Source organism: Somniosus microcephalus, chromosome 12, assembly GCF_052327205.1.
Source record: "Somniosus microcephalus isolate GS21.2 chromosome 12, FLI_Smic_1.0, whole genome shotgun sequence".
Lineage (NCBI taxonomy): Eukaryota > Metazoa > Chordata > Chondrichthyes > Squaliformes > Somniosidae > Somniosus > Somniosus microcephalus.
The window spans coordinates 200,731,292-200,755,183 of NC_140998.1; the positions used below are offsets into that span (position 1 = coordinate 200,731,292).

The window sequence follows — 23,892 nt, forward strand, 5'->3', positions numbered from 1 at the left end:
GCAGAGCGCAAAGGTCAGGATCGCGCCCGACAACAACAGCAGGGAACAACACTCCCCCGTACCAAACCCTGGGTTCACAGCTACCCCCGGCTCCAGCACGGCACAGGCGGTGAGATCGGCAGTCATTTACTTTGACTGAAGCTCTCATCAAACTGTGTCGGACACACTGCCCCATCAGACAAGACTTTCGATAAGGTCCCGCATAAGAGATTAGCGTGTAAAGTTAAGGCACATGGGATTGGGGGCAAGGTATTGACTTGGATAGAGAACTGGTTGGCAGACAGAAAGCAAACAGTTGGAATAAACGGGTCTTTTTCCGAGTGGCAGGCAGTGACTAGTGGGGTACCGCAGGGATCAGTCCTTGGGCCCCAGCTATCACAATATATATTAATGATCTAGACAAGGGAACTAGATGTAATATCCCCAAATTTGCAGACGACACAAAGCTGGGTGGGCATGTGTGCTGTGAGGAGGATGCCGAGAAACTCCAGGATGATTTGGACAGGCTGGGTGATTGGGCAAAAGCATGGCAGATGCAATATAACGTGGATAAATGTGAGGTTATCCACTTTGGTGGCAAAAACAGGAAGACAGATTATCTGAATGGCAATAGATTGGGAGAAGGGGAAGTGCAATGAGACCTGGGTATCCTTGTGCACCAGTCGCTGAAGGTAAGCATGCAGGTGCAGCAGCCGGTTAAGAAGGCAAATGGCATGTTGGCCCTCGTAGCGAGAGGGTTCGAGTACAGGAACAAGGATGTCTTGCTGCAGTTATACAGGGCCTTGGTGAGACCACAGCTTGAGTATTGTGTGCAGTTTTGGTCGCCTTATCTGAGGAAGGATGTTCTTGCCATGGAAGGAGTTCAGCAAAGATTCACCAGGCTGATACCTGGGATGGCAGGAATGACATACGAGGAGAGATTGGGTCGATTGGGCTTGTACTCGCTGGAGTTTAGAAGAATGAGAGGGGATCTCATTGAAACTTATAAAATTCTGACAGGACTGGACAGACTAGATGCAGGAATGATGTTCCCGATGGTCGGGGAGTCCAGAACCAGGGGTCACAGTCTAAGGATAAGGGGTAGGCCATTTAGGACAGAAATGAGGAGGAATTTCTTCACCCAGAGAGTGGTGAACCTGTGGAATTCTCTACCACAGAAGGCAGTAGAGGCCAATACATGAAATATATTCAAGAAGGAGTTGGATATATTTCTTAAGGCTAAAAGGATCAAGGGGTATGGGGAGAAAGCAGGGACCGGGTACCGAATTTGGATGATCAGCCATGATCGCATTGAATGGCGGAGCAGGCTCGAGGGGCCGAATGGCCTACTCCTGCTCCTATCTTCTATGTTTCACTGCCACTGCCAATCAAGCGGGCTGCTTTGTCCTGGATGTTGTCGAGCTTCTTGAGTGTTGTTGGAACTACAATCATCCAGGCAGTATTCACCAGGATGTTAACTGGGCTGGAGCGCTTCAGCTATGAAGAGAGATTGGACAAGCTGGGGTTGTTTTCTTTAGAGCAGAGAAGGCTGAGGGGGGACCTGATTGAGGCGATAGGGTAGATAGAAAGGAACTTTTCCCCTTAATAGAGGGGTCCATAACCAGGGGGCATAGTTTCAAGGTAAGGGGCAGGAGGTTTAGAGGGGATTTGAGGAAAAGCATTTTCACCCAGAGGGTGGTTGGAATCTGGAACTCACTGCCTGAAAGGGTGGTAGAGTATTCATAAAGAAAGAGAGTTGGAAGCGGGTAGTGGGATGTGGGAGATGGACTGTCATAGAGTACAGAAAGAAGCCCTTCGGCCCATCGTGTCTGCGCCGGCCATCAAGCCCTGTCTATTCTAATCCCATTTTCCAGCACTTGGTCCGAAGCCTTGTATGCTATGGCGTTTCAAGTGCTCATCTAAATGCTTCTTGAATGTTGTGAAGGTTTCCTGCTCTAGCACCCTTTCACGGGCACGTTTAGACAAGCAGACTTCGTTAACCAGCAAGGTGTCACCACCGTGATCCAGGTTTCAGTCAAGGCCAAGATGTCAATACTCTAATCCACAATAGGCTCACGGATGGCTCGGGCCTTGTTCACGAGTGAACGGACATGCTACAGGGAAATGCAGAGAAGCGGTGACTGTTGATCCCTTGGTCGAGTCCAGCCACTGGGAACAATTTCTCCTATCTACTCGTCTCAAAACCCCTCATCATTTTGAACACCTCTATTAAATAAAACCCATCTGGTTCACTAATGTCCTTTCGGAAAGGAAATCTGCTGCCCTTACCCGGTCTGGCCTATATGTGACTCGAGACCCACGGCAATGTGGTTGACTCTCAACTGCCCCCTGAAACGGCCCAGCCAGCCACTTCGTTGTACCAAACCGTGACAAAGACAGACGGACTGTAGCGGTTCAAGGCGGCGGCTCACCCCCACCTTCTCGAGGACAATTTAGGGATGGGCAATAAATGCTGGCCTTGCCAGCGACGCCCACATTCCGTGAACAAATTTTAAAAAACAATTAAATCTCCTCTTAGCCTTCTCTGCTCCAAGCAGAACAGCCCCAGTTTCTCCAGTCTCTCCACATAACTGAAGTCCCTCATTCCTGGTACCATTCTGGTCAATCGCCTCAGCACCCTATCCAAGGCCTTGACATCCTTCCTAATGTACGGCGACCAGAATTGAACACCATACTCAGGCTGAGGCCCAACCGGTGTTTTATAAAGGTTTAGCATAACTTCCTTCCTTTTGTACTCTATACATTAAAACAAATCATACACGCTCCCTTGTTTTAACAGCCTTCTCAGCTTGTCCTGTCACCTACAAAGATTTGTTTACAGACACCCTTAGGTCTTCCGGTTCCTGCACCCCCTTCAAAATTCTTCCACGTTGCAACATTACAGCCGGTCTCCATCCGACCTCCAGCTTCCCTCTTGATTCCTTGACCTTTGCCCCCTTGCTCGCTGACTGCCCAATGCAGACTGCTCTTACAGGGCAAAAAATTTCCACCAATGAGACAAACCCTACTTACATTTTGGGCCAAAACCTGGGAGACAAAAATGGGAACTTTGTAGGCCACGAGGTCACCCATAGGTCGGCCGCTGTAACCCCCGGCAACCAGCAGGATATTTCCATTCATTACCGCGGCAACGTGGGAATAACGTCCTCGGAAAGATTTACTCTCCCGCCCTGAGAAGATAGAACCAAAAGAAATTCAAACTCCAAGTATCTGGTGATGAGGTACAATCCACGCTGTACCTGCCCTGGGAGTGTTTGATGGGACAGTGTAGAGGGAGCTTTACTCTGTATCTAACCCGTGCTGTACCTGCCCTGGCAGTGTTTGATGGGACAGTGTAGAGGGAGCTTTACTCTGTATCTAACCCGTGCTGTACCTGCCCTGGGAGTGTTTGATGGGGACAGTGTAAAGGGAGCTTTACTCTGTATCTAACCCCGTGCTGTAACTGCCCTGGGAGTGTTTGATGGGGACAGTGTAGAGGGAGCTTTACTCTGTATCTAACCCGTGCTGGACCTGCCCTGGGAGTGTTTGATGGGGACAGTGTAGAGGGAGCTTTACTCTGTATCTAACCCGTGCTGTACCTGCCCCGGGAGTGTTTGATGGGACAGTGTAGAGGGAGCTTTACTCTGTATCTAACCCGTGCTGTACCTGCCCTGGGAGTGTTTGATGGGACAGTGTAGAGGGAGCTTTACTCTGTATCTAACCCGTGCTGTACCTGCCCTGGGAGTGTTTGATGGGGACAGTGTAAAGGGAGCTTTACTCTGTATCTAACCTATGCTGTACCTGCCCTGGGAGTGTTTGATGGGACAGTGTAGAGGGAGCTTTACTCTGTATCTAACCCGTGCTGTACCTGCCCTGGGAGTGTTTGATGGGGACAGTGTAAAGGGAGCTTTACTCTGTACCTAACCCGTGCTGTACCTGCCCTGGGAGTGTTTGATGGGACAGTGTAGAGGGAGCTTTACTCTGTATCTAACCCCGTGCTGTACATGCCCTGGAAGTGTTTGATGGGCTCTGTATCTAACCCATGCTGTACCTGCCCCGGGAGTGTTTGATGGGACAGTGCAGAGGGAGCTTTACTCTGTATCTAACCCTGTGCTGTACCTGCCCTGGGAGTGTTTGATGGGACAGTGCAGAGGGAGCTTTACTCTGTATCTAACCCGTGCTGTACCTGCCCTGGGAGTGTGTAATGGGACAGTGTAGGTGGAGCTTTACTCGCATCGAACCCCGTGCTGTACCTGCTCTGGGAGTGTCATGGGGACAGCGTAGAGGGAGCTTTACTCTATATCTAACCCGTGCTGTATCTGCCCTGGGAGTGTTTGATGGGACAGTGCAGAGGGCGCTTTACTCTGTATCTAACCTGTGTTGTACCTGCCCTGGGAGTGGAAAGCATGCCTGACCCGACACATGGATCTCGTGAGTTAACTGCTCTCTTACCGTCGCCTGTGTTGATCAGGAGACCAAGCTCCTCGCTGGAGACCCACTGGTGGCAGCCCAGGTGGTAGAAAAAGATGTCGCCGTCGTAACACTTCTCCTCCTGATAGTGAATGTGAACATTACCGCCTAAACATCGGGGGAACAGCATCAGGTTAAAGGTGAGCACTCGCACCCACCGCTCGTGGTGAAAGACACTCCCTGAAGGTGCTGACTCTCTCCCCCCTCCCCTGAAGGTGCCGACTCTCTCCCCCCTCCCCTGAAGGTGCTGACTCTCTCCCCCCTCCCCTGAAGGTGCTGACTCTCTTCCCCCCCCCTCCCCTTAAGGTGCTGACTCTCTCCCCCTCCCCTGAAGGTGCTGACTCTCTCCCCACTCCCCTGAAGGTGCTGACTCTCTCCCCCCTCCCCTGAAGGTGCTGACTCTCTCCCCCCTCCCCTGAAGGTGCTGACTCTCTCCCCTCTCCTGAAGGTGCTGACTCTCTCCCCCCTCCCCTGAAGGTGCTGACTCTCTCCCCCCTCCCCTGAAGGTGCTGACTCTCTCCCCCCTCCCCTGAAGGTGCTGACTCTCTCCCCCCTCCCCTGAAGGTGCTGACTCTCTCCCCCTCCCCTGAAGGTGCTGACTCTCTCCCCCCTCCCCTGAAGGTGCTGACTCTCTCCCCCCTCCCCTGAAGGTGCTGACTCTCTCCCCCCTCCCCTGAAGGTGCTGACTCTCTCCCCCCTCCCCTTAAGGTGCTGACTCTCTCCCCCCTCCCCTGAAGGTGCGCTCTACCCCCTCCCCTGAAGGTGCTCTCTCCCCCCTCCCCTGAAGGTGCTGACTCTCTCCCCCCTCCCCTGAAGGTGCTGACTCTCTCCCCTCCCCTGAAGGTGCTTACTCTCTCCCCCCTCCCCTGAAGGTGCTGACTCTCTCCCCCCTCCCCTGAAGGTGCTGACTCTCTCTCCCCCCTCCCCTGAAGGTGCTGACTCTCTCCCCTCCCCTGAAGGTGCCGACTCTCTCCCCCCTCCCCTGAAGGGGCCGACTCTCTCCCCCCTCCCCTGAAGGTGCTGACTCGCTTCCCCCTCCCCTGAAGGTACTGACTCTCTCCCCCCTCCCCTGAAGGTGCTGACTCTCTCTCCCCCCTCCCCTGAAGGTGCTGACTCTCCCCCCTCCCTTGAAGGTGCTGACTCTCCCCCCTCCCTTGAAGGTGCTGACTCTCCCCCCTCCCCTGAAGGTGCTGACTCTCTTCCCCCTCCCCTGAAGGTGCTGACTCTCTCTCTCTCCCCCCTCCCCTGAAGGTGCTGACTCTCTCTCCCCTCCCCTGAAGGTGCTGACTCTCTCTCTCACCATGGACCCCCCCACCCTCCAGCAGACTCACCGTACACCACCATGTAGTTGCCGATTACGGTGGCCGAGTGGAAAGCTCGCTCCCTCGGGCTGCTCAGCGACGGGCGGGCCTTGAAGGTGGTCCAGTAGCGGAGGTCGACGTGGAAGGCGTCGGTCGTATTGGTCCGATGGCTGGACCTGGGGGAGAGAAGCAGCAGAGTCCTGAACAACAAGCCCAGCGCTGGCCGCGTTTCAATACAAACCCACACAATCATGGCCAGAGGGAGAGGGCCTGTCCCAGTCTGGCAGGGGCGGAGGGGGCATCCTTCCGGGACACACTGCACATGGGGTGCATCTCTCTCTGGGGAGAGTGTACAGAAAGAAAGACCGACCTGCAGGTCTATCGGGCTTTTCCCAAAGCGCTTTAGTGTCAGGTCCTTTTGAACTGTTGTGATGTAGGAAACACGGTAGCAAATCGGAGCAAGCTCCCACAAACTGCAATGTGATAATATCCAGATACAGGAAACTCTTCTTTATCCGGTACCAACAGGACCGGCGTGGTGCCGGTTTATCAAAATGTCCGGATTACAGAGAGGTATAGTGATGTGCCTTCAATAACCACAAAACTAGAAGTTATAGACTTTAACAAGTTGGCTTTTAATCACTAAGATCAGAGCTAACATCTCAACACACTGACTGGCTCACAGGAATGAGTCATACAGATCCTGGGATCTTTAAGTAAGAGAAGTCAGGGGCGGAGCCAAGAGCCAAGACCTGGAACCTTCCAGGTTAGTCAGGGAAGAGGAAGTGAAACTATACACCGTGTGGGGGAGGGTAATATACATGAGTGCAAAACGAATACAGGCAAGACAAACGGATTTCATTACATATAATAAAAGGTACAAGAGCTCCGTACACAGCAACAAATCCAGGCTTCCCTGTTGCTTAGCAACAGATGCAGGAACTCCGACCACACGATCCAAGCGTCCCTGTTGCTTAGCAACAGGTGCAGGAACCCGACCACAAGATCCAAGCGTCCCTGTTGCTTAGCAACAGGTGCAGGAACCCGGCCACAGATCTAGGAACAGGCCACTAATATGAAGTAAAACTTACCTGAACCTACTCCTGAATTTTGCCGGTTAACAGAGATTTCTGGGTATTTAGGTGCTGGATAAAAAAGAGTTTCCTGTAATCTGTATTTTTAGTGATGTTGATTGAGGGATAAATATTGGCCCAGGACAGCAGGGAGAACTCCCCTGCTCTTCTTCGAAGTGTCACGGGACCTTTTACGTCTATCTGTGAGGGCAGACGGTGCCTCGGTTTAACAGCGTATCTGAAAGGCGGTGCCATTGATGGCGCAGTGCTCCCTCAGTACAGCGCAGGGAGTGACTTTCGCGCTGAAGTCCCTGGAGTGGGACTTGAACCCACAGCCTTCTGACTCGGAGGCGAGAGGTGCTACCCACTGTTCCACGGCTGACACTGTGTACATGGGGTGTGTCTCTCTCTGGGGAGTGTGTACTCGCCCCTCACCCCGCCCCACACTTACCGTGGAGAGACGCGATGCCCCCCGTGCACGAGCAGCATGCGCGAGGCAGGGTGGAAGACCATGGAGTGACCAGCCACGGCCGGGCTCCTCCCTCCAGTGGGAGCCACTTCCTCCCAGATCCGCTTCCCCAGGTGAAACCGGAGCATCCGAGCGCTGAACCTGTCGAACCCAGTCCGCCCTTGGGGGAGAAGGCAGAGAATGTTACACCGGGGGTGGGGAGTAAGGTACAGCACGGGGTTAGATACAGAGTAAAGCTCCCTCTACACTGTCCCATCAAACACTCCCAGGGCAGGTACAGCACGGGGTTAGATACAGAGTAAAGCTCCCTCTACACTGTCCCATCAAACACTCTCAGGGCAGGTACAGCACGGGTTAGATTCACAGTAAAGCTCCCTCTACACTGTCCCATCAAACACTCCCAGGGCAGGTACAGCACGGGGTTAGATACAGAGTAAAGCTCCCTCTACACTGTCCCATCAAACACTCCCAGGGCAGGTACAGCACGGGGTTAGATGCAGAGTAAAGCTCCCTCTACACTGTCCCATCAAACACTCCCAGGGCAGGTACAGCACGGGTTAGATACAGAGTAAAGCTCCCTCTACACTGTCCCCATCAAACACTCCCAGGGCAGGTACAGCACGGGTTAGACACAGAGTAAAGCTCCCTCTACACTGTCCCACCAAACACTCCCGGGACAGGTACAGCACGGGTTAGATACAGAGTAAAGCTCCCACTACACTGTCCCCATCAAACACTTCTAGGGCAGGTACAGCACGGGGTAGATACAGAGTAAAGCTCCCTCTGCACTGTCCCAACAAACACTCCCAGGGTAGGTAAAGCACAGGTTAGATACAGAGTAAAGCTCCCTCTATACTGGTCCTTGCCCACAGTGCCACCAACAGCTGGTCCCTGTGTGACGGCTGCTGCAGTGCACCTTGCTTCCACACCACACAGCCAGCATTTGTACACCCACGCCCTGCCCAATAACCCACCAGTGTGCCTGGATGGAACTAAAGAACCCAAGTGAATCAGAGATTTAAGACAGCAGTGAACACACTCTCCTCTGCACACACACACACAGATATTGGTCTACTGCTGATCACTCATCTCCACACACACAGCCGCACACATATAGATATTGGTCCATCGCTGATTACACTCACCTCCGCACACATATAGATATTGATCCACCACAGTGGCAGCATGAGCTGCCAGCCCGGGTGGGCTCTGGGAATTCACCGCCGACAGCAGCCTCCAGCTCTCGGGCACCGGTTCGTACAGCCAGACGTCATTGGCCAGCGAGCCATCTGCCAGCTCACCCCCGAACAGCAGCATACCTCCCTTCCACTCGACGGCACTGTGAGAGTGTCGTGCAGGCTGCAAGGACAAATCACAAGAGCATCTTAGGACAGAGAGCAGCACGTACACGGACACTGGAGGGAGGCAGCACACGCGGAGGGGGAGGGGGCCCGCGGGGCGCCGAGGCCCGCAGGTTCCGAGGGGAGGGGGGCCCGCAGGCTCCGAGGGGAGGGGGCCCGCAGGCGCCATGGCGAAGGGACAGACACTGAGCGGGGAGGGTTGCTACTTACTGGAGAGGGGGTGAGCACACTCCGATGCCACTGGTTACTTGTGAAATTGTATCTAACAAGGTCGCCCAGGACTTCATTCAGATCAAACCCTGCAAGTGCACATAGAAGCAGTCTTTCAATTGCATTCAGGTCTGTGTCCCTCGACAGGGCAAGAACATTATACAAGCAAAGATTAACCAGCAAGACGGGTCTGTCACAAAAATAACTACAGCATGACTTAGATACAGAGTAAAGCTCCCTCTACACTGTCCCATCAAACACTCCCAGGGCAGGTACAGCACGGGTTAGATACAGCGTAAAGCTCCCTCTAGACTGTCCCATCAAACACTCCCAGGGCAGGTACAGCACGGGTTAGATACAGAGTAAAGCTCCCTCTACACTGTCCCATCAAACACTCCCAGGGCAGGTACAGCACGGGTTAGATACAGAGTAAAGTTACCTCTACACTGTCCCATCAAACACTCCCAGGGCGGGTACAGCACGGGTTAGATACAGAGTAAAGCTCCTTCTACACTGTCCCATCAACACTCCCAAGACAGGTACAGTACGGGTTAGATACAGAGTAAAGCTCCCTCAACACTGTCCCATCAAACACTCCCAGGGCAGGTACAGCATGGGTTAGATACAGAGTAAATCTCTCTCTACACTGACCCATCAAACACTCCCAGGGCAGGTACAGCATGGGTTAGATACAGAGTAAAGCTCCCTCTACACTGACCCATCAAACACTCCCAGGGCAGGTACAGCACGGGTTAGATACAGAGTAAAGCTCCCTCTACACTGACCCATCAAACACTCCCAAGACAGGTACAGTACGGGTTAGATACAGAGTAAAGCTCCCTCTACACTGTCCCATCAAACACTCTCCCAGAACCATGATAGGGTTCCCCTTGTCCTCACCTTTCACCCCACCAGCCTCCACATTCAACGTATCATCCTCCGCCATTTCCGCCACCTCCAACGTGATCCCACCACCAAACGCATCTTCCCCTCACCTCCCCTTTCAGCATTCCGAAGGGACCACTCTCTCCGCGATACCCTGGTCCACTCCTCAATCACCCCTAACAGCCCTTCTCCTTTGCCCGGCACCTTCCCGTGCAAGCGCAGGAGATGCAACACATGCCCTTTTACCTCCTCCCTTCCCACTGTCCAGGGCCCCAAACACCCCTTCCAGGTGAAACAGCGAATTACTTGTACTTCTTGCAATCTAGTATACTGTATTCGCTGCTCACGATGTGGTCTCCTACATTGGGGAGACCAAACGCAGATTGGGTGACCGCTTTGTGGAACACCTCCATTCAGTCCGTAAGGGTGACCCTGAGCTTCCGGTCGCCTGTCACTTTAATTCTCCACTTCACTCCCACTCTGATCTCTCTGTCCTCGGCCTATTGCATTGTTCCAATGAAGCTCAACGTAAGCTCGAGGAACAGCACCCCATCTTTCGATTGGGCACTTTGCAGCCTGCCGGACTCAATATTGAGTTCAACAATTTCAGATAATTATCCCTGCCCTCATTTTTCATGCAGTATGATTTTTGCCATTCCCATTTGCAACATTTTATCTTTCCTGCCTCTTACAAAAGTACAGGATGTTCTTTCAATTCCTTCCTCCCCTCCTAACCACCCCCCGCCCTGTCTCTGCACCCGCTTAATATCTGTTACATCTCCAGCTTTTTCCAGTTCTGATGAAGGGCCCCAGACCTGAAACGTTAACTCTGTTTCTCTCTCCACGGATGCTGCCTGGCCTGCTCAGTTTTTCCAGCGTTTCCAGTTGTTAGTTTGGATTTCCAGCATCCGCAGTATTTTGCTATCGTATTAGATAGATTAAATCTGGGCACCTAAACTTGAGGAAGAAGATGCCCTGAGGAGGCCTACCTCCAAATATGTAGAGCGAGTTGGTGGTATTTAGAAAGGTCCCGGCAGCCGCTGTGCGTCCCACGAACTCTGGGTCCGATCTGCTGACGTTGTACCAGCTGCCCGCACTCTGGTTATCATTGAGTGAAAGGTCACAGGTGTGACCTATGAACCCTGGGTGGCACTGGCAATGCTGAGTCTGTGTCAAAGCGAGAAAAATACTTCACACAAGAGCCACATTAGAACAAACTCCTAGTCCCAGAGCCCTGTGTCAATCCCAAACAAATCCCACTGCCCCGCTCTCTCCCCATAGCCCTGTGTCAATCCCAAACTAATCCCACTACCCGGGTCTCTCCCCATAGCCGTGTCAATCCCAAAATAATCCCACTGCCCCGCTCTCTCCCCATAGCCCTGTATCAATCCCAAAATAATCGCACTGCCCCGCTCAATCCCCGTAGCCCTGCATCAATGCCCAAACTAATCCCACTGCCCGTACTCTCCCCATAGCCCTGTATCAATCCCAAATCAATCTCACTGCCCCGCTCTCCCCATAGCCCTGTATCAATCCCAAACTAATCCCACTGCCCTGCTCTCTCCCGATAGCCCTGTATCAATCCCAAATCAATCTCACTGCCCCGCTCTCCCCATAGCCCTGTATCAATCCCAAACTAATCCCACTGCCCTGCTCTCTCCCCATAGCCTTGTATCAATCCCCAAACTAATCCCACTGCCCCGCTCTCGCCCCACAGCCCTGTATCAATCTCAAACTAATCCCATTGCCCTGCGCTCTCCCCACAGCCCTGTATCAATCTCAAACTAATCCCATTGCCCTGCTCTCTCCCCATAGCCCTGTATCAATCCCCAAACTAATCCCACTGCCCCGCTCTCTCCCCATAGCAATCCCAAACTAATCCCACTGCCCCGCTCTCTCCCCACAGCCCTGTATCAATCCCAAACTAATCCCATTGCCCTGCTTTCTCCCCATAGCCCTGTATCAATCCCAAACTAATCCCACTGTCCCGCTCTCTCCCCATAGCCCTGCGTCAATCCCAAACTAATCCCACTGCCCCGCTCACTCCTCATAGCCCTGTATCAATCACAAACTAATCCCACTGCCCCGCTCACTCCTCATAGCCCTGTATCAATCACAAACTAATCCCACTGCCCTGCTCTCTCCCCATAGCCCTGTATCAATCCCCAAACTAATCCCACTGCCCTGCTCTCTCACCAAAGCCCTGTATTAACCCCTAGCTGTGGGCCATCAGCAGAATTGTATTCAACCACAATCTGTAACCTCATGGCCCAGCATATCCCTCACTCTACCATTACCATCAAGCCGGGAGATCAACCCTGGTTTAACGAAGAGTGCAGGAGAGCATGCCGGGAACAGCACCAGGCATACCGAAAAATGAGGTGGCAACCTGGTGAGGCTACAACACAGGACTACTTGCATGCCAAACAACGGAAGCAACATGCGATAGACAGAGCTAAGCGATCTCACAACCATCGGATCAAATCAAAGCTCTGCAGTCCTGCCACATCCAGTCGTGAGTGGTGGTGGACAATTAAACAGTTAACAGGGGGAGGAGGCTCCAAAAATATCCCCATCCTCAATGATGGTGAAGCCCAGCACGTGAGTGCAAAAGACAAGGCTGAAGCATTTGCAACTATCTCCAGCCAGAAGTGCCAAGTGGATGATCCATCTCGGCCTCCTTCTGAGGTCCCCAGCATCACAGATGCCAGTCTTCAGCCCATTCAATTCACTCCACGTGATGTCAAGAAACAGCTGAAGACACTGGATACTGCAAAGGCTATGGGCCCTGACAACATTCCGGCAATAGTACTGAAGACTTGTGCTCCAGAACTAGCTGTGCCCCTAGCCAAGCTGTTCCAGTACAGCTACAACACTGGCATCTACCCGGCAATGTGGAAAATTGCCCAAGTATGTCCTGTCCACAAAAAGCAGGACAAATCCGACCCGGCCAATTACCGTCCCATCAGTCTACTCTCAATCATCAGCAAAGTGATGGAAGGTGTCGTCGACAGTGCTATCAAGCGGCACTTACTCAGCAATAACCTGCTAACTGACGCCCAGTTTGGGTTCCGCCAGGGCCACTCAGCTCCTGACCTCATTACAGCCTTGGTCCAAACATGGACAAAAGAGCTGAACTCAAGAGGTGAGGTGAGAGTGACTGCCCTTGACATCAAGGCAGCATTTGATCGAGTGTGGTATCAAGGAGCCCCAGCAAAACTGAAGTCAATGGGAATCAAGGGGAAAACTCTCCATTGGTTGGAATCATACCAAGCACAAAGTTGGCTGTGGTTGTTGGAGGTCATTCATCTCAATCACATGACATCACTGCAGGAGTTCCTCAGGGCAGTGTCCTAGGCCCAACCATCTTCAGCTGTTTCATCAATGACCTTCCCTCCATCATAAGGTCAGAAGTGGGGATGTTCGCTGATGATTGCACACTGTTCAGCACCATTCGAGACTCGTCAGATACTGACGCAGTCCGTGTCCATATGCAGCAAGACCTGGACAACATTCAGACTTGGGCTGACAAGTGGCAAGTAACATTCGCACCACACAAGTGCCAGGCAATGACCATCTCCAACAAGCGAGACTCTAACCATCTCCCCTTGACATTCAATGGCATTATCATCGCTGAATCCCCCACTATCAACATCCTGGGGGTTACCATTGATCAGAAACTGAACTGGACCAGCCATATAAATACTGTGGCTACAAGAGCAGGCCGGAGGCTGGGAATTCTGCGGCGAGTGTCTCATCTCCCGACTCCCCAAAGCCTTTCCACCATCTACAAGGCACAAGTCAGGAGTGTGATGGAATACTCTCCACTTGCCTGGATGAGTGCAGCTCCAACAACACTCAAGAAGCTCGACACCATTCAGGATAAAGCAGCCCGCTTGATTGGCACTCCATCCACCACCTTCAACATTCACTCCCTCCACCACCGGCGCACTGTGGCTGCAGTGTGTACCATCTACAAGATGCACTGCAGCAACTCACCAAAGCTCCTTCAACAGCACCTTCCAAACCCGCGACCTCTACCACTTAGAAGGACAAGGGCAGCAGACGCATGGGAACATCACCACCTACAAGTTCCCCTCCAAGCCACACACCATCCTGACTTGGACCTGTATCGCCGTTCCTTCGCTGTCGCTGGGCCAAAATCCTGGAACTCCCTTCCTAACAGCACTGTGGGTGTACCTACACCATATGGACTGCAGTGGTTCAAGGCGGCGGCTCACCACCATCTTCTCAAGGGCAATTAGGGATGGGCACTAAATGCAGGCCTAGCCAGCCAGCGATGCCCACATCCCATCAATGAATAAAAAAAAACTTATCCCACTGCCCCGCTCTCCCCATAGCCCTGTATCCATCCCCAAACGAATCCAACTGCCCCGCTCTCTCCCCATAGCCCTGCATCAATCCCACTGCCCCGCTGTCTCCCCTAAGCCCTGTATTAACCCCTAACTTATCCCACTGCCTCGCTCTCTCCCCATAGCCCTGCATCAATCCCCAAACTAATCCCACTGCCCCGCTCTCTCCCCATAGCCCTGTATCAATCTCAAACTAATCCCACTGCCCTGCTCTCTCCCCATAGCCCTGCACCAATCCCAAACTAATCCCACTGCCCCGCTCTCTCCCTATAGCCCTGTCAATCCCAAACTAATCCCACTGCCCCACTCTCTCCCCATAGCCCTGTATCAATCTCAAACTAATCCCACTGCCCTGCTCTCTCCCCATAGCCCTGCATCAATCCCCAAACTAATCCCACTGCCCCGCTCTCTCCCCATAGCCCTGCATCAATCCCACTGCCCCGCTGTCTCCCCTAAGCCCTGTATTAACCCCTAACTTATCCCACTGCCTCGCTCTCTCCCCATAGCCCTGCATCAATCCCCAAACTAATCCCACTGCCCCGCTCTCTCCCCATAGCCCTGTATCAATCTCAAACTAATCCCACTGCCCTGCTCTCTCCCCATAGCCCTGTACCAATCCCAAACTAATCCCACTGCCCCGCTCTCTCCCTATAGCCCTGTCAATCCCAAACTAATCCCACTGCCCCACTCTCTCCCCATAGCCCTGTATCAATCTCAAACTAATCCCACTGCCCTGCTCTCTCCCCATAGCCCTGTATCAATCCCCAAACTAATCCCACTGCCCTGCTCTCTCCCCATAGCCCTGTATCAATCCCCAAACTAATCCCACTGCCCCGCTCTCTCCCCATAGCCCTGTATCAATCCCCAAACTAATCCCACGGCCCTGCTCTCTCCCCATAGCCCTGCATCAATCCCCAAACTAATCCCACTGCCCCGCTCTCTCCCCATAGCCCTGTGTCAATCCCAAACTAATCCCACTGCCCCGCTCTCTCCCCATAGCCCTGCATCAATCCCCAAACTAATCCCACTGCCCCGCTCTCTCCCCATAGCCCTGCATCAATCCCCAAACTAATCCAACTGCCCCGCTCTCTCCCCATAGCCCTGCACCAATCCCAAACTAATCCCACTGCCCCGCTCTCCCCACAGCAATCCCAAACTAATCCCACTGCCCCACTCTCTCCCCATAGCCCTGCATCAATCCCCAAACTAATCCCACTGCCCGCTCTCTCCCCAGAGCCCTGTATCAATCCCAAACTAATCCCACTGCCCCACTCTCTCCCCATAGCCCTGCATCAATCCCCAAACTAATCCCACTGCCCTGCTCTCTCCCCATAGCCCTGCATTAATCCCAAACTAATCCCACTGCCCCGCTCTCCCCACAGCAATCCCAAACTAATCCCACTGCCCTGCTCTCTCCCCATAGCCCTGTATTAATCCCAAACTAATCCCACTGCCCCGCTCTCTCCCCATAGCCCTGTAGCAATCCCAAACTAATCCCACTGCCCCGCTCTCTCCCCATAGCCCTGTAGCAATCCCAAACTAATCCCACTGCCCTGCTCTCTCCCCATAGCCCTGTATCAATCCCCAAACTAATCCCACTGCCCCGCTCTCCCCACAGCCCTGTATTAATCCCAAACTAATCCCACTGCCCCACTCTCTCCCCATAGCCCTGTATTAATCCCAAACTAATCCCACTGCCCCACTCTCTCCCCATAGCCCTGTATCAATCCCCAAACTAATCCCACTGCCCTTCTCTCCCCATAGCCCTGTATTAATCCCAAACTAATCCCACTGCCCCACTCTCTCCCCATAGCCCTGTATTAATCCCAAACTAATCCCACTGCCCCGCTCTCTCCCCATAGCCCTGCATCAATCCCCAAACTAATCCCACTGCCCCGCTCTCTCCCCATAGCCCTGCATCAATCCCACTGCCCCGCTGTCTCCCCTAAGCCCTGTATTAACCCCTAACTTATCCCACTGCCTCGCTCTCTCCCCATAGCCCTGCATCAATCCCCAAACTAATCCCACTGCCCCGCTCTCTCCCCATAGCCCTGTATCAATCTCAAACTAATCCCACTGCCCTGCTCTCTCCCCATAGCCCTGTACCAATCCCAAACTAATCCCACTGCCCCGCTCTCTCCCTATAGCCCTGTCAATCCCAAACTAATCCCACTGCCCCACTCTCTCCCCATAGCCCTGTATCAATCTCAAACTAATCCCACTGCCCTGCTCTCTCCCCATAGCCCTGTATCAATCCCCAAACTAATCCCACTGCCCTGCTCTCTCCCCATAGCCCTGTATCAATCCCCAAACTAATCCCACTGCCCCGCTCTCTCCCCATAGCCCTGTATCAATCCCCAAACTAATCCCACGGCCCTGCTCTCTCCCCATAGCCCTGCATCAATCCCCAAACTAATCCCACTGCCCCGCTCTCTCCCCATAGCCCTGTGTCAATCCCAAACTAATCCCACTGCCCCGCTCTCTCCCCATAGCCCTGCATCAATCCCCAAACTAATCCCACTGCCCCGCTCTCTCCCCATAGCCCTGCATCAATCCCCAAACTAATCCAACTGCCCCGCTCTCTCCCCATAGCCCTGCACCAATCCCAAACTAATCCCACTGCCCCGCTCTCCCCACAGCAATCCCAAACTAATCCCACTGCCCCACTCTCTCCCCATAGCCCTGCATCAATCCCCAAACTAATCCCACTGCCCGCTCTCTCCCCAGAGCCCTGTATCAATCCCAAACTAATCCCACTGCCCCACTCTCTCCCCATAGCCCTGCATCAATCCCCAAACTAATCCCACTGCCCTGCTCTCTCCCCATAGCCCTGCATTAATCCCAAACTAATCCCACTGCCCCGCTCTCCCCACAGCAATCCCAAACTAATCCCACTGCCCTGCTCTCTCCCCATAGCCCTGTATTAATCCCAAACTAATCCCACTGCCCCGCTCTCTCCCCATAGCCCTGTAGCAATCCCAAACTAATCCCACTGCCCCGCTCTCTCCCCATAGCCCTGTAGCAATCCCAAACTAATCCCACTGCCCTGCTCTCTCCCCATAGCCCTGTATCAATCCCCAAACTAATCCCACTGCCCCGCTCTCCCCACAGCCCTGTATTAATCCCAAACTAATCCCACTGCCCCACTCTCTCCCCATAGCCCTGTATTAATCCCAAACTAATCCCACTGCCCCACTCTCTCCCCATAGCCCTGTATCAATCCCCAAACTAATCCCACTGCCCTTCTCTCCCCATAGCCCTGTATTAATCCCAAACTAATCCCACTGCCCCACTCTCTCCCCATAGCCCTGTATTAATCCCAAACTAATCCCACTGCCCCGCTCTCTCCCCATAGCCCTGCAGCAATCCCAAACTAATCCCACTGCCCTGCTCTCTCCCCATAGCCGTATCAATCCCAAGCTAATCCCACTGACCCACTCTCTCCCTATAGCCCTGTATCAATCCCAAGCTAATCCCACTGACCCACTCTCTCCCTATAGCCCTGTATCAATCCCAAGCTAATCCCACTGCCCCGCTCTCTCCCCATAGCCCTGTATCAATCCCCAAACTAATCCCACTGCCCCGCTCTCTCCCCACAGCCCTGTGTCAATCCCAAACTAATCCCACTGCCCCGCTCTCTCCCCACAGCCCTGTGTCAATCCCAAACTAATCCCACTGCCCCGCTCTCTCCCCACAGCCCTGTGTCAATCCCAAGCTAATCCCACTGCCCTGCTCTCTCCCCATAGCCCTGTATCAATCCCCAAACTAATCCCACTGCCCCACTCTCTCCCCATAGCCCTGTATCAATCCCAAACAAATCCCACTGCCCCGCTCTCTCCCCATAGCCCTGTATCAATCCCAAACTAATCCCACTGCCCCGCTTTCTCCCCATAGCCCTGTATCAATCCCAAACTAATCCCACTGCCCCGCTCTCTCCCCATAGCCCTGTATCAATCCCAAACTAATCCCACTGCCCCACTCTCTCCCCATAGCCCTGTATCAATCCCAAACTAATCCCACTGCCCCGCTCTCTCCCCATAGCCCTGTATCAATCCCAAACTAATCCCACTGCCCCCTTATCTTTGACCCTTAGTCATCCCACCCTTTCTCTCTATATGCTTTTGTTTCAAAGCTCATGATAAAAATCTTGTTGCCTTTGTGTTCATTGCACTGTTGTCATGCCCCCTCTCACCCCTTCTCGTCTCTGCGCCTGTTGCTAACATTAATCTCACTGCCGGTCTCTCCCTCTTAGATTCTCTATTTCCCCAATCCAATCTCGTTAGTCGGCACCCTAACTAACTTGCACTTAATTTCCCACTGCTGCTCTTGTGCGTAATCTGCCAGCTTCCCTCTCCAATTAACCTGGGCTTTCAGTCATCAAACCCTCCTCTTGGGCTTTGCAGTTTAATGACTGGGAAAGAGAGGCTCCCCATTCTGACCCACACCAGCGGTACTCCCCCCGCCCCTCTGCCTCCGAGTGCAACAGCCGAGTCTCACCGCAACACACCGTCCGTGCGAAACGCAGTCATCGCTGCAGTTCCGAACGTCACAGGCGTCTCCGCTCCATCCCGAATGGCACGTGCAGATCCCGGCGAGGTCACACCGCCCGTGGCCAGAGCAGTCCATGGGGCAGAGAGTGAAGGTGTACGTGGCGTTAAACCCCAGCAGGTTGTAGTTGGCGTCGCTGAACAGATGGAGCAGCATCTGAGGAGAGAGAGAGAGAGAGACGTGCGCGCACGTGGGAAGAGTCAGACTCGGGACACCACAGACTCGCACACACCCGCCAACGCTCTGCCCCGCTCGCACACACCCGCGGCGAGGATTACACTGACCTTTCCGGACTGTGCTTCGAGGGGCTCCGGCAGAGTGCTCCCACTCAGGCTGGCGAGGAGGGGGCTGCTGTACGACTCCCCGTCGTAAACGAAGAGGTAATCGTAGGTGCATTCGGTGTCCAAGAACATGAAGGTCAGGACGATACGGAAACTGCTGTTTGGGGCTTGAAACAAACAGACTTCACTCCACACCAGCTCGGCACAAACAGAAACTCCCGGCTGCCCCACCCGGCTCCCCGTTACGTACACACAGAAGCACACACACCTCCCCATCGCGCCCTCCACCTCCGCCTCAGTGCTGTATGTACAGGAGAATCCAGTGAGACTTTGGCACCACGGAGAAAAGGGGGCCGTGCGGCCCATCTCATTGAAACTTATAAAATTGTTTCCAAAGATGTGCAGGTTAGGTTGATTGGCCATGATAAAAAAATTGGCCCTTAGTGTTAGGGGGGATTAAATACGTGGGGTTACGGGGATAGAGCTTGGGTGGGATGGCTGTCGGTGTAGGGACTGGGTGCTAGGGTTTGGATGATCAGCCGTGATCTCGTTGAATGGCGGAGCAGGCTCAAAGGGCCGAATGGCCTACTCCTGCTCCTATCTTCTATGTTTCTATGTAAAATTCTAACAGGGCTAGACAGACTAGATGCAGGAAAGATGTTCCCGATGGTCAGGAAGTCCAGAACCAGGGGTCACAGTCTAAAGATAAGGGGTAAACCATTTAGGACAGAGATGAGAAGGAATTTCTTCACCCAGAGAGTGGTGAACCTGTGGAATTCTCTACCACAGAAGGCAGTTGAGGCAAATTCATTAAATATATTCAAGAAGGAGTTGGATATATTTCTTAAGGCTGAAGGGATCAAGGGATATGGGGAGAAAGCAGGGACAGGGTACTGAGTTTGGATGATCAGCCACGATCTCATTGAATGGCGGAGCAGGCTCGAGGGGCCGAATGGCCTACTCCTGCTCCTATCTTCTATGTTTCTGTGAGCCCGTGCCAGCTCTTTGCTGGGGCAATCCAGGACTGACCCCAGTGCGCTGCTGCTGCTGCTCTCTCCCCACAGCCCTGCACCATCGGCTGCTTCACACAGTTTCATCAGCTCCCCCTTAAAAGATGCAATGGTGCCTGCCTCAACCACTCCTTGGGGCAGAGCAATCCGTGCTCCAACAACCCTCGGGCTCTCTCTCTCTCTCTCTCTCTCTCTCTCCGCCCCCTTCGTGAGGATTTGCGTGGCCTGGGAGACTGGCCATTTAGCCACGCTCAGTGGGGTCCCTCCATCCTCAGCCCAGAGATCCATCCTCAGGAAGAGTCAGCAGTTGAACGGAGTGAATTTTAAATAGGAGCGGGAGGCCATTCGGCCCCTCGAGAACGTTACACGAGAACAGGAGGCGGCCATTCAGCCCCTCGATCCTGTTCCGCCATTCAATTCGATCGCGGCCGATCGGTGTATTAACACCATCTACCTGCCTCGGTTCCGTAACCCTTAGACACAGACATAGAAGATAGGAGCAGGAGTAGGCCATTCGGCCCCTCGAGCCTGTTCTGCCATTCAATGCGATCATGGCTGATCATCCAAATTCAGTACCCTGTCCCTGCCTTCTCCCCATATCCCTTGATCCTTTTAGCCTTAAGAAATATATCCAACTCCTTCTTGAATATATTTAATGAATTGGCCTCAACTGCCTTCTGTGGTAGAGAATTCCACAGGTTCACCACTCTCTGGGTGAAGAAATTCCTCCTCATCTCTGTCCTAAATGGCTTACCCCTTATCCTTAGACTGTGACCCCTGGTTCTGGACTCCCCCGCCATCGGGAACAGCCTTCCTGCATCTAGTCTGTCTAGTCCTGTTAGAATTTTATAAGTTTCAATGAGATCCCCTCTCATTCTTCTAAACTCTAGCGAATATAAGGCTAATCGACACAATCTCTCTTCATACGTCATTCCTGCCATCCCAGGTATCAGTCTGGTGAATCTTCGCTGCACTCCCTCCATGGCAAGAACATCCTTCCCCAAATAAGGCGACCAAAACTGCACACAATACTCAAGGTGTGGTCTCACCAAGGCCCTGTACAACTACAGCAAGACATCCTTGCTCCTGTACTCGAATCCTCTTGCTATGAAGGCCAGCATACCATTTGCCTTCTTAACCGCCTGCTGCACCTGCATGCTTACCTTCAGCGACTGGTGCACAAGGTCACCCAGGTCTCGTTGCACTTCCCCTTCTCCCAATCTATTGCCATTCAGATAATAATCTGCCTTCCTGTTTTTGCCACCAAAGTGGATAACCTCGCATTTATCCACATTATACTGCATCTGCCATGCATCTGCCCAATCACCCAACCTGTCCAAATCATACTGGAGTTTAATAACCTGACATAAAAAATCTATTCTCAGTTTTGGGGGAGAGTTTTCCAGATTTCCACTGCCCTTTGTGTGAAGAAGTGCTTCCTGACATCACTCCTGAACGGCCTGGCTCTAATCTTAAGGTTATACCCCCTGGACTGCCCCCACCAGAGGAAATATAGTTTCTATCTACCCCATCGAATCCTTTATTATAGAATCATAGAGTTATGCAGCACAGGAAGAGGCCCTTCGGCCCATCGTGTCCGCGCCGGCCATCAAGCCCTGTCTATTCTAATCCCATTTTCCAGCACTTGATCCGTAGCCTTGTATGCTATGGTGTTTCAAGTGCTCATCTAAATGCTTCTTGAATGTTGTGAGGGTTCCTGCCTCTACCACCCTTTCAGGCAGTGAGTTCCAGATTCCAACCACCCTCTGGGTGAAAAAGTTTTTCCTCAAATCCCCTCTAAACCTCCTGCCCCTTACGTTGAAACTATGCCCCCTGGTTATTGACCCCTCTACTAAGGGGAAAAGTTCCTTTCTATCTACGCCCCTCATAATTTTGTACAGCTCAATCAGGTCCCCCCTCAGCCTTCTCTGCTCGAAGGAAAACAACCCCAGCCTGTCCAGTCTCTCTTCATAGCTGAAGCGCTCCAGCCCAGGTAACATCCTGGTGAATCTCTGCACCCTCTCCAATGCAATCACATCCTTCCTATAGTGTGGCGACCAAAACTGCACACAGTATTCATTTTGAACACCTCAATTAGATCACCCAGATGTTCTATACGTGAAGGAACACAAGCCCAGTCTGTGCAACCTGTCCTCGTAATTTAACCCTTTCAAACCCAGTACCATTCTGGGGAATCTGCGCTGTTCCCCCTCCGAGGCCAATATATCCTTCCCGAGGTGCGGGGCCCAGAACTGAACACAGTTACTCCAGATGGGGTCTAACCAGAGCTCTGTACAGATGTAACATAACTTCCACCGCTGTGTATTCCAGCATGCTCGAGATTAAAAGAAAAACTGCTCAACAACATCCTAGTAGTCCATGGCCGTGAAGCGCTTTGTGAGGACACATGGTCGTGAAAGGCGCTGCATTAGCGAGAGTTCCCTTGAATAAGACGCACGCGCACGCGGAGGGAATTCACCTCGGATAAGCCACTCGCAGTTCCCGTTGACAGAGTAGTTCCCGGGTCCGTCGGTCACATAGCCTGGCTGTTGATTGAGGAGCTGCCGCTGGCCCTTGCACTCTCCGGCTCGCCCCCTCCGGCACAGCAGCAGCATCAGCAGCACCAGCCCGTCCAGCATCCTCAGCCTCTGGCTGCGCACACCCCACGGGGCAGCCCCCATGCTGTGCTCTCCGGCGGCGGGGCTTGGGGGGGGCGGTGGGGCACGCCGAGGCTCCAGCCTGCAAACGATTATCTGACCGTCCGAGGTCAATCACTGGGACGGCGAGGGTCAAAGGCCAGCTCCATCACGCGCTGGAAAGAAACAAAGTATATTTAGCGACAATACATAAGAAATAGGAGTCGTCGGGCCACACGGCCCCACTCCGCCATTCAATAAGATCATGGCTGATCTTCGACCTCAACTCCACTTTCCCGCCCGATCCCCATATCCCTTGATTCCCCGAGAATCCAAAAATCTATCGCTCTCAGCCTTGAATATACTCAACGATCCAGCATCCAGTCCTCTGGGCTCGAGAAATCCAAAGATTCACCACTCTCTGAGTGAAGAAATTTCTCCTCATCTCAGTCCTAAATGGCCGACCCCTTATCCTGAGACTATGGCCCCTAGTTCTAGCCAGGGGAAACAACCTCTCAGAATCATCCACGTTTCAATAAGAAACAAGCTCTCTCGCCCCACAACTCTGGCCTTGGGTCGCGGTCTGTGTAGACAGTGACATCCCGCGCCACAGATATAGCCTGGGACATCGCCGCCCGCAGACTGCAGGCGGTGTCGTTTCCTCGCCTCGGTGAGCTGAGCTCGGTGCCCGGAGATCTCCCAATGCTCCTGACTAACCCCAGATAAAACAGTAGTACACACAGGTCTCCAGTGCAGAAGCAGGCCATTCAGCCCATTGGGTCGTTCATGCTCCACACGCGTCTCCTCCCACCCCTCTTTGCATCACCCTGTGTGTCAGACATGACTCAGTGGGTAGGACTCTCGTCTCCGATTGGATCGCTGCCACACCACAGTAGTACGCGCCAAAATCTATTCTTGCACGCAACAAGGAAGTGCTGCAAATGCACAGCGTCAGCCAGGGAGCTCAGTGGTTAGCAACCTCACTTCCGAGATAGAAGGTCGTGGGGTCCGTAGTCCCACTCCAGAGACTCGAGCACAAAAATCTAGGCTGACCCTCCCAGTGCCAGTGCTGAGGGAGCGCCGCACTGTCGGAGGGTCAGTACTGAGGGAGCGCAGCACTGTCGGAGGGTCAGTACTGAGGGAGCGCAGCACTGTCGGAGGGGCAGTACTGAGGGAGCGCCGCACTGTCGGAGGAGCAGTACTGAGGGAGCGCCGCACTGTCGGAGGGGCTGCACTGACGGAGGGGCAGTACTGAGGGAGCCCCGCACTGTCGGAGGGGCAGTACTGAGGGAGCGC

General features: G+C 53.3%; 1 protein-coding gene across 1 annotated transcript; it reads right to left on the bottom strand.

The window, feature by feature from the left end:
- Positions 1–2,036: 2,036 nt before the first annotated feature.
- LOC147109888 (multiple epidermal growth factor-like domains protein 8) lies at positions 2,037–22,641 on the bottom strand. Its single transcript, XM_086002420.1, has 11 exons — positions 22,440–22,641; positions 18,954–19,117; positions 18,619–18,825; positions 10,738–10,915; positions 8,864–8,952; positions 8,438–8,651; positions 7,275–7,452; positions 5,781–5,926; positions 4,432–4,557; positions 3,013–3,170; positions 2,037–2,093 (listed from the first exon to the last, which is right to left on the bottom strand). Exons 1-11 carry the CDS (start codon positions 22,639–22,641, stop codon positions 2,037–2,039), a joined length of 1,719 nt encoding a protein of 572 aa, XP_085858546.1.
- Between the last annotated feature and the right edge of the window lie 1,251 nt (positions 22,642–23,892).

Coding starts and splice junctions, on each gene's coding strand:
- LOC147109888 (XM_086002420.1), bottom strand. CDS start 22,641: ATGGGGGCTGCCCCGTGGGGTGTGCGCAGCCAGAGGCTGAGGATGCTG. Junction 8,652..8,863: donor GTGTGCTCACCCCCTCTCCA/GTAAGTAGCAAC, acceptor TTGTCCTTGCAG/CCTGCACGACACTCTCACAG. Junction 2,094..3,012: donor CCCAGGTTTTGGCCCAAAAT/GTAAGTAGGGTT, acceptor ATTTCCCTGTAG/CATGTCCGTTCACTCGTGAA.